General features: G+C 38.2%; 1 protein-coding gene across 1 annotated transcript in view; it reads left to right on the forward strand.

The window, feature by feature from the left end:
- The window catches only part of SLC26A7 (solute carrier family 26 member 7), a 77181-nt gene that overhangs the window by 43485 nt on the left and 22777 nt on the right, over window positions 1-10919 (forward strand). Inside the window, exons 8-10 of the mRNA XM_019471065.1 lie at window positions 1027-1140; window positions 4204-4281; window positions 5746-5841. Of these exons, the coding sequence (XP_019326610.1) occupies window positions 1027-1140; window positions 4204-4281; window positions 5746-5841 (288 nt within the window). The remainder of the gene's footprint in view (window positions 1-1026; window positions 1141-4203; window positions 4282-5745; window positions 5842-10919) is intronic.

Genomic DNA, 10919 nt, shown 5'->3' on the forward strand with positions numbered 1-10919 from the left:
CCCTTCTCTGGACACGCTCCAGCACCTCAACGTCCTTCTTGTAGTGAGGGGCCCAAAACTGAACACAGTATTCGAGGTGCGGCCTCACCAGGGCCGAGTACAGGGGCACCATCACTTCCCTCCTCCTGCTGGCCACACTATTTCTGATACAGCCAGGATGCCATTGGCCTTCTTGGTCCCCTGGGCACACTGCCGGCTCATGTTCAGCCGGCTGTCGACCAGCACCCCCAGGTCCTTTTCCGACAGGCAGCTTTCCCGCCACAGGTGTTGCCCTGGCTAGATACAGTACCATTTGTATCCTAAGCACTTCTAGCAGTATTGAGGTCTTTTCTTACACATTGCCCTCAGGAGATGAATGAGCTCCTTATAGTCTGGGGAAGAAGACTGATGCTGGGTGGTCGAGTTGGGGTGCTTTCTTAGAAAACACTGTTCAGCTCAGGCTGCAGATACAAGGTGGCTTCCCCACTTTTTCTTCTATAAATCTTTGTTCAGACATGTCTGCATTTTGGCTGTGAATAAACACCAAATATATTTGTTATGAAAGACAGCATGCAGATAGTACTGCTACCATACTTCACTTTCACTAAAGCATGCTCTAAAAGAAAAAAAAAATCAGTGGCTGTCTTTTTCCAGTAGAGTCATAAGCCAGAAACAACCTGGACACTGTCCAGATCCCAGTACTTGAGAATCTGGCCTGTTAAAAAGCAGATGTGGGTCAAGATGTAAATATTTTGGCTGAATTTCATCTTCAAAACAGCAATACCATTTATTCTGTGAACAAAATGTGCCTTCTGCTTTTGATGAATCTGGTTCAGCAGCTCTATCATTCAAATTAGTTCTGAGTTGTGAGAAGATATATTATGTTGGGAGATCTTTTATCATGTACATATGTGATTTTTTTTCCCTCAAAAATATGGCCATCCTTTGTCATTGCTAATATTTACATAGGCAACTCCTTTGCTGGCAAGAAGCTTTGAAATGACAGAACAATAGGAAAAAACCATATTCTATTTAACAACTTTGCAGGAATTTTTGGCCCATGGCCTCAGCAACGTGATTCCTTCATTTTTTTTTTGCATACCAAGTGCTGCAGCGATGGGACGGACGGCACTTTTATACAGTACGGGCGCCAAAACACAGGTAATGGGTTAGAGTGAAGTACGTAGGAGAATTAAGGCTATAATACTGCTCACTGGAACTTGTACTCATTTATCCATTGTATTTCCTTATTCTCCCTTTTTCTCTGTCCTGGGAAATGACTCTGCCCTGTCATTTTTAACAATCTGCATGGAATTGCATCTGATCAGCAACTGTCTTACTAGAAAAGCTAATGGTTCCACTTATTCATTTTTACCTGTTTAATTGAATATAAGCTCTAAAGTCTATAGTAGTAAGGAGGTTAGAGGTTGTGTTTTCAGACTGCAGGAAACTACACACAAGCCTTTTCAGTTTTATGTGAATTTGTTAGTACTGTAACAAAAGTGCCCTCTAATGGTATTTAATGGATTTAACAGTACAGGCTAAGCTGAAGTTTTAGAAAAAAATCAGATTTAATTTAGTGCTTCTATCTGATTTTCAAAATAAAGTAAACGTAACCTTAAGAGCTGCTCCTAAAAAACACAAGCTATCTCCCAACTTCTGCCTTGTGACATGGTGTACTTCTCTGTCCGTCCAGCATACATTGAGCCCACAGAGATGACACTCAGATTTTTGAGGACTTTTTGGGCTATTTCCTGCTGTTGGAAACCAACCCCGGAAGTTCTTATTGCAGCAGCTCAGAAAAGAGGGGACTGCAATCGATGAAAATGATAATTGTGACTCTGTAAGGCTGTTACCTGTCCAAACCATGCCCATGAACAAGAGAGGTAGCAAGCTGCTCATCTGTGACCTTTGCTTATGGTGGCACCACGTGGGCCACCGCAGCCAGGAAACCCCTGGGACAGCCCCCCTAAGCACTGCCTCTCCCTCCTTCCTCTGAAACTGAAGAGTCCATCAGTGGCATCCTGCCACATAAATGTTATGTCCTTTGGAGTTTGTTGCTATTGTCCTTTTATAACTGTTGCTCTTGCCTGTGTAAAGGACATTAATTACAAGGAAAAGGGTAACGAGGTACAACTGACAAGGTTAGTACAGTCTATAGGTGCTGTTTCTTCTTGACCATGTCCTGCAACTATTTCTCATGCAGATACCACAATACTAAGAAACGATACAGGGCTTTATTTCAAAACTCTACATGTTAATTACTTGCTAATTAGCCTACACAGTACTCTGAACTCAATTAATCATAATGAATAATTTATCCAATAATAATCTCTAATAGCATTTATATGCAAATAGTTTACCTACCACTTTGCTATTAGTGATTTCATATCTTTGAGTCGGATTCAATGTCATACCACGTGCCCTCATCCTCACAGACATCCTCTTCTGTTACCTGTTCACGTATTGTCTGTACAATTTGCAGTTGTACTACATCATGCTTTTCCAAGGAAGCTTTAAGATAACCTGAAGACCTATACCTGAAGAGCTATAACCTGAAGGCATATAGGGTATCTGAGCACTTTGGCTCTGGTACATGTAGGCAAAGGCCCCGATAGAAGGTTATTCAAAATATGAAATGGAAAAAGAACCACCATAGTTTGATTTCAAGGTAGAAAATACATGGTAAAAATAACAAGTATCTGCTTGGTTTTATCCTTTGGTTTCACAGTATAGCAGAGCCTGCATCCAAAATTTAGAGTGTGGCCATGCGTTAGCACTATGAGAGAACTTTAATAAACATAAAATTCTCTCTCCTGCCTTCTTTTTAGAAAGCAACACATCCACTTAATCCTCTACTTTTGGGGCTGTCTAGGCAGAATGAACAGATGAGAAGAACATCACTAATACATGTTGGTCAGATCATAGGCAAAAAGAAGAGCGAAGGGTTGCTTTGACTACATAGAGAGAAGTCAGTTTACTTTGGCATACGTCATGAAAGAAATGCAAAGAGCCTTTCAGGGGCTCAGAGCAGCCCTTTTTTCTCCAACGGCTATACCTGGGATTCAGTGATGTCATTTATTCTTCAGTGATATCTTTTCCTGGGAGAAAACAGAAGTGAGGGACAGTATCATGGGCTAGAAGTGTCTTTCAAATAGAATCAACAGGGTTTTTTTGGTTTTTGGGAAGGCGGAAAGAGGGAAAAGTTCCTTGTGACTTTACCAGCAGATTTTGTGTCTCTCTTTCTGTAAACACTCTGTCTATCCTTTTTGATGGCATTTTTAAGTACACCATGGCTTTAATTTTCTAGTGTTTTAACAACTTGTCTGGTTTTGTTTTTAACAACTTGTCTCTTAAAATGAAACCTAATTATTTTAGTAAAGAAACATATTATCAATATAAAAATAAAGTGAGCATCTGTCTCCTTATTGTCAAAAACCTTCTGTGAATCTGGACTGTGTCTTAATGAGACCAGAAGTACTCTACTTTGTGAGCAGAGTGGAGTAGGAGATTGCAATTTTACTGTGGTTTTCCATCAGATTAATACCATATAATACTGTGAAGAAACATATAATTCTTAGACCATATATTTCTCTGGATTCATGTCACCTGCATTAATTCTAATTTTTAATATATTTTAAAAAATTGTTCCTAAATTTTCAGAAGTAAAGTCCACTGATATTAACATGAAATCATTGGTGGTTTCTGACTTAACACAATAGTTTCCTTTTAGTGTTGATCCCAGTAAAGGAAGTCAGAACTCTTCTCTTGTGCAAAAATGACGACACAGTTCTCCATATATAATTTTTGCTCAGTACTATGACAGATCTGTTATTTAGTGCAACATAGGGTGCATGGCTATAAATATGTTACAGAATGACAGTGGGTGCTGCGAAACTTCTGGGATGAGTTATTGCACACACACACACTCCATTTAATAACCGAGTGTGTAAGTGATGCTGTGGTCTGTGTCTGTGTGCTGTCAGCAGGGTCAAGCACAGATGTTGAGATCTCTTACTATGTTTTCGCTGTAGTTGGCTGAAGCTAATCACCAGAGATTAAAACTGAAATTATATATATCTGCAATCCATAGACATGTTAATAGCTAACATCTTCACATCTCATTCTTGACTTTGTCTACAATATTTGATAATTAGTCCTTTCCACACTTTTTTTTTTTTTTTGTTGGATTGAATGATCTGCTTTTCTGGTTTATTGTTTTAGGTGGCTTGCCTTATCTCTTGTGTATTAATTCTTGTGGTGATCTGTGCAATTGGACCTATGCTGTACTGGCTGCCTATGGTACGGTACTTCCTTTTTAAAGATTATGTCAAAAGTTTTCTAATTACTTCATTTCTTTCAGGGAAAGACAGTACTATCTCTAAAACAGCTCTATTTAATTTCAATGGGAGAAAGAATAGTAAGGGCACAGCAAGTCTCAAAATCATAAAATACAGAGGTGACAACATAATACATACAGATTTTACACATATATAGTTGCATTTATAGGCTATCACATAAGTATATAAGAAAGCATTTCTCTTCTACTTACTTTTGGCACATAGTTTATGAAAAATATACATCCAGATTGCTGTGGATTTGTAAATTGACAAAATGTGGTAGAAATTAATGAAGATTCACAATTTTTCTCCAGTTATGCATATGATGTATGACTTTTCTTTTCAAATAAGTCTGACACAAATGATTGTGGATAGTGATCTAAGCTTAATTACAGAAAGGTTATGAGGTATTCTTATATCTCTGTCATGGAATATATCTTCTATGCTAAGACTCTAAAGCAACGTGGTGTGTTTTCACATAAGCTATATCTAGCTTTTGGTATTACAAATTAATAGTTAATTTTAACTAGAGGCATGTCAAAGATGCAACATACAGCTTCAAAATTATCCATAATTCTGCCGTGTTTGTACATGAAATTTTAACTCAACTGTGTTTTAAATTTACTTTGTGCTATTGTTTACATAGTGTCACATGAAGGTTCTCACTTTTCAAACACAGATTCTTTTATAGCTTATTTTAACCACACAAAGTAAGGACATTTGTAGAGGGGTGCACAATATGTCCTTTTTCTTTCTATACTGCTTTCCTACCTTCATTTTTTATATGGATTATATGTAAATTTGACTGGTTTCCTGTAGGCTTTTTTCCCCATATTTTAAAAAAACTTTTCATATATTGCTTTCTTGACATTTTATTTCTTTTCTACTGTGCTTTTTCAGCCCTCTCCACCTATGCACTGCAAGTCCATCACTTTGTATTCCATCCTTTTTGGCTCCAGACAATTTCTTCATCCATCTCCTCCTCCTTTCCAATTCGAAGAACAATAAATTATTTTGTTTGCCTCAAAGTTAATGGATTTTTTGCTCTAGAGGCCTCCTCTAGGTGGTGAAGAAGGGGAATTAAAATTCTTTGCTGTGTAGAAGTTGAGTGCTGATTTGCTTCTGAGTCCCCCAGACCATGGCAGAATGTAGTTGGTCTGGTGACACATGGAGAGTCTCGGCAAGTCCTGAAGTTTCTGTAATTTTTCTCACAATTAGGTGGTCTATAGTTTGACTTCAGGAAAAAAAAAATTGGTTTGATACAATTATATTTGTGTCACAAGGACACCTGTGCTTGTCCCATTTTTGAAACACTAACTTCAGTTTTTTGATAATTTAATTATAATATTGACTGCTAAATTGAAGAAAGAGCATTTGTTTTCACTACCAATTCTGCAAATGGCTTTTGTTTTTTATTTCTTTGCAGTGTGTGCTAGCAAGCATTATTGTTGTGGGCTTGAAGGGGATGCTAATGCAGTTCCGTGACTTAAAAAAATACTGGAATGTGAATAAAGTAGACTGGGTAAGTGAAACTTAATCTAAGGAGGTTTTCCTGAGACCCTTTAACAAATACCTGCTAAATAAACTTTAATAGTTCTGTGGCCCTAGAAGAGATAAGTGCAAGCCATTATTGTTAGGGTTTTTGTGTACTGTTGGCTTATTTTCTATCTCAGAATAACAGCATCTGTAATGTCAATTGTATTAAAAAAATGTAATTTTAGCAAATGATAAAGAATCAAACCTAGTTTAATGCTAAAGATGAGTGTACAGACAGATCAAGTTAATCTGAGCAGGTGTGTGTCTAATTTTGTATGCCTTCTCTAGCTGGTTAACATGCTTTTGCTATTGTAATGTTATTGAAGAGATTCTGGTATCTTTGGCCTCTGGGGATATGGAATGACCGTACAGGACAAACAGAACTGGAAACACTAGAGATGCAGAAAGATACATGTCCTAGGGTGCTGTAGGTAAATTGCCTTAACTCCTTCAGATTTTGCAAACACAATATCTATTGTTTGATCATAATGAAAGATTCTGCCGTATGAGAGGAGGAATACATTGGAAAAAGCAGATAGATGGAAAGAGACATAGTATGAAAATCTAGTTTAATGCGAAGTCTGAATAGTCTGACATACATTTGCACAGAATTCCTAGCAAATATTAAAGATGAGTCCATGTTTAGGAAGACTCCTAGATTTCTCTTCTGTGGGAGTGTTTGAATGTATTGGCCAATTAGTGGAACCTAAACCTCTAGCCACTTAGATTAATACATATTGACATCCCATAAAGCTTTTGGAACTTCTGTTTGTGCAGTTTCAGTTAACAAATGTTCAGAAAGTTATTTTGGCCATATGTTCCTCCTCTGTGGTGGGAGATATAGGTTACTGGAGGTAATATTGGACTTTGTTGAACTCACCAGTGACTTAGTATTCTACAGCAGTAATGGTAAGTCTAGATGGAAAAAAAACCATTTTTTATAGAGTACTGGATTTCTGTATAGAAAACAGAGCTGAGTAAACACATCAAGTTTGGCTATGTGAGATTTTTTTACATTTCATCACAGAAGACTAGAATTATTTTTTTTGTATCATCCAGAAGAAAAGCTCTAACTTTCATGAAATCTTATGTTCCTTTGTTGAACACCAGTGACTTAGTATTCTACAGCAGTAATGGTAAGTCTAGATGGAAAAAAAACCATTTTTTATAGAGTACTGGATTTCTGTATAGAAAACAGAGCTGAGTAAACACATCAAGTTTGGCTATGTGAGATTTTTTTACATTTCATCACAGAAGACTAGAATTATTTTTTTTGTATCATCCAGAAGAAAAGCTCTAACTTTCATGAAATCTTATGTTCCTCAAGCAGCAAAATTCTGAACATATTTGCTACCACCTGTACTGTATTTGGTCTTCAGCTTAACCTAGATTTCCAGTGTCCCAAGGGGTGGATGACGTGAACCAAGAATTATTTTGCGGACAGTGGACTTAAGAAAATTGGTAATTATGGGAGAGAGAGATAGCTTCTCTATCGGTGCATTGAGGTAATAAGTAGTTAAGTTTTCCAGCAGGATATTCTGGAAGCTCACTAGACTTGATGCGCCTTCATAGATAGACTAGCCTGATTGATTTTTGCTTTTGTGGTTTTGGCAGAAAGGGATGGGTGAGTAGTTAGTTATTACATCTCTGACATCTGTCATTTTTATTTCTAAGAAACGTTATAGAGAGGGAGAGTTTGCTGGGTGTATCTTTTTGACTGGACATACTTGAACAATGATTTATCTTCAAGTAGTTGCACCATCAGTCCTTAGCCTGACAGGGTAAATCATCTTGCTTTAAATAGCATCATCTAAAGTAAGGCTATAAATGTTGATCTTCCTTACATTACTGCCTGGTCTGAGGAGCCCCACCAAGCCCAGTGATTTGAGTAACTACACTGGTGTTGATTTTGGCCTGAAAAGATTCACCTCAGCAATTGACAGGACATTGGAAATGAATCAGTTCCATTTCCCAGGTTATGCAAAGTGTTTTGAAGATAAAAACTCTAAAAAAAACCACCTGGAAATAATTAGCAGCTGTGCTTTCTGGAACTGATTCTTTGAAGGGCGTGTGTCATGTAACATAGAAGTCAGGTTTGTTATGCTCATAGGTCTGGCAAACGAGAGTGCGTGGAACCAGAATATTATGGCTTTTCTTACCTTATTCCTTTGCACTTTAAGCTTGCAAATTGTACGTAATTGAACACAGACAGGATAAGTAATATTTATTTGTTGATTAGTTCTTTATAAAAAATAAACCTGTTAAATGTAAAAGGTACAGCTTGAAAGGTACAGCTCAGGAGTTGAACTCGATGATCCTCATGGATGCCTTCCAACTTGGGATATTCTGTGAGTCTATGAAATCTCTCCTTTCAGCCATGGATTGCTTTTTCTTGCAGATTTAATGTTTAGGAGCAGCTGAGTTCAAAGGAACAGCTAGGCTGACAGACCTAAGTAGCTAATACTAAATATTATCAGCTGAATATTATTATGTATATTTGTTTCAGTTGTCTTTCAATTTGTTTTTTATCAACCCTTGGGAATGTTCTGTTTTTACATCCCACCTCTCAAATCACATTCAGTTTCTTTCCAGCTAGAACCCTACTGCCCTTACCCCAACGAGCCCTTTCCTGCCATTCACAGCACTCATATGTACTTCAAAGGTCTCTTGCTTCAGTTAAGGTCTTCTGTCAGTCCCTACACCTTCTTGGATGACTTCAATAATTTCAGATCAATAATTGTGCTATTCCACCATATATGTTAAATACATAACTGTATGCATAACAGTGTTTGTCCTCCCTCTGCTGTCTTCATCTTTTGGCTGTTTCCACTGTGTTGATTCCTGTGTTATCTGCGTTTTGTACATTAACCTGAGAACGATTTGTCTTGAATTTTCGCCTATTTTCGGGGGACTACCAGGAAGTTGATCTGGAATTCTTCTGTAAGTGTATCTCATTTTTCAGCTCTTCAGATCAAAAGTTGATTTCCATATCCTTCCTGCAAGCCTAATTTCTTATGCAGGCCTACTTCTTGACTAACTTCCCTTTTTTATTCTCCAGCTTGACAGTGCACTTTCCTAGTATTAACAAAAAGGCCAGTGAAGTTCTTGTTAACTCTTTGTTTTTAAAGCTGAGCATCCCAGATAAACTGCAGCCATTTAAACTAGGCAGACCACTGCCTGGTAATGGACTGCTGAAGAAAAGTGTTCTTTTTGCTGTTAACAGTTGGACTTGAAAGTGACAAAAGATGGGGAAAAAGTATTTCAGAAGGTGATCCCCTAGGTGAAAAATGACAATAGAATAAGGATTTTTTTCACAAGTTAATTATATAACAGGGATTTGGGGTATTAAACAGAGAAATACTATGGCATTTAAAGAGAAAAAAATGTTAAAAATTGTACAAATGACTTTGCCAGGAAATGACCACAGCTGAGGCAGAGCTAAGTTGTATGCTTGACTTGTAAAGCAGAAAGAATAGCAACAATTTATGGTAAAAATTACACATTCCCTGCATAGTGCTGTGATGGGAGAGGTAGTTATAGATGTATGAATTGTAAGTGTATGCACATATATTAATATATAAGTGTATAAAGAATGCTACTAATTCAGAAATTAAAGTAGATCCAACAAGGAGGGTCTCACTTTTGACAAGTGTCCTCCAAGATCTTGCCAGTGTGAGTTTCTAAGACACAAAGCCACCACTCTGTCAATCTATTCTGTCAAAACAGACTGGAGTAGGGGGTCCAGTGAGGGTCTTCCATGGAATTTTGGGGCTCACTGGTGGAATTTCATGTATTTTTAGAACTTTTTAACATGTTATCCTCAGGAGGGAGATGAACATTTAGATTTGTTCAGGTATTCATCACATAGGGGCCCTGATTCATGAGAGACCACTGAGGGCTTTGCTATATAAACAATTTTCCAAAGAGTAGGAAGCCATCTCTTCTATGATAATAATTTTACACGAATGCTTCCAGCTTATGACATCCTAGGGAGATTTTCTATCCTTCCCGCATTAGTGAATGTGCTACCCTGAGTTATATTAGTTTTGTTGTGGGTTGGAAAGGAATTTACAAATGCTTAATCCATTGAAAGTGTGATTGCCGTATACATTCTTTTTAAAGAATAATATTTATATCAGTCCATCTGTCTCCAGGGCGGTCTGTGCAAACAAATACCTTCTCAACCATTGTGTATGGAATGCTTGTGAAAAATTATATTAAAGAACTACCATACCACTTCACTATTAAGCAGTTCCTGGTTTATGTCTGTAGTGGTCTTCATCCTAAATGAATGAATGATCTTCATCTTTTGTTCTCATCCTAAATCCAAAACACAGCACTGTACCAGCTACTAGGAAGGAAATTAACTCTACCCCTGCCAAAACCAGGACAACTTCAGCACTTGAATTGTAAGTTTTGATGAAAGGTTCCCCAAGGACGTATGCACGCACCAGCCATTTGTCTGCAGAAGGACGTGGGAGCATGGGCATGCTACGCAGCCTGCCTGGAGCCAGAGCCTCCTCCTGGACTCCAGCATCTTCTCTGCCAAGGCACCCCCTGAATGAACAGGACTTTAATAGGATTCTTCTTCTGACTACATGCTGGTGACTGCAGCAAGGGCCTCTGTATCTGAGCAAGTCATCACAGCCTCGCATTATAGACAGTACAGAGCTGGTCAATCAAGTCTTGTTAGGGTTTGATTTATCTCTTCCTGAAGTAGGCAGCAGCATAATGGTTTGAGGTTGCAGAGAGAAGTCCTGAAGCAATCAAAAGGGACTCCAGGGCACTGGGGCGACTGGTTGAAGGATCAGGAGCACAGGTAGTGTTTTCCTCAATTCCTACAGTGGCAGGGAAGAATACTGAAAGGAACAGGAAAACACACCAGATCAACACGTGGCTCAGGGGCTGGTGCCATCGGTGGAATTTTTGCTTTTTTGATCATGGGGAGGTTTACACGGCACCAGGCCTGCTGGTGACAGATGGAGTGCAGCTGTCTCACATAGGGGGAAAAAGATTCTCACTCATGAATTGGCGGAACTCATTGAGAGGGCTTTAAACTAGGTT

Source organism: Aptenodytes forsteri, unplaced genomic scaffold, assembly GCF_000699145.1.
Source record: "Aptenodytes forsteri isolate BGI_AS27 unplaced genomic scaffold, ASM69914v1 Scaffold208, whole genome shotgun sequence".
Classification (NCBI taxonomy): domain Eukaryota; kingdom Metazoa; phylum Chordata; class Aves; order Sphenisciformes; family Spheniscidae; genus Aptenodytes; species Aptenodytes forsteri.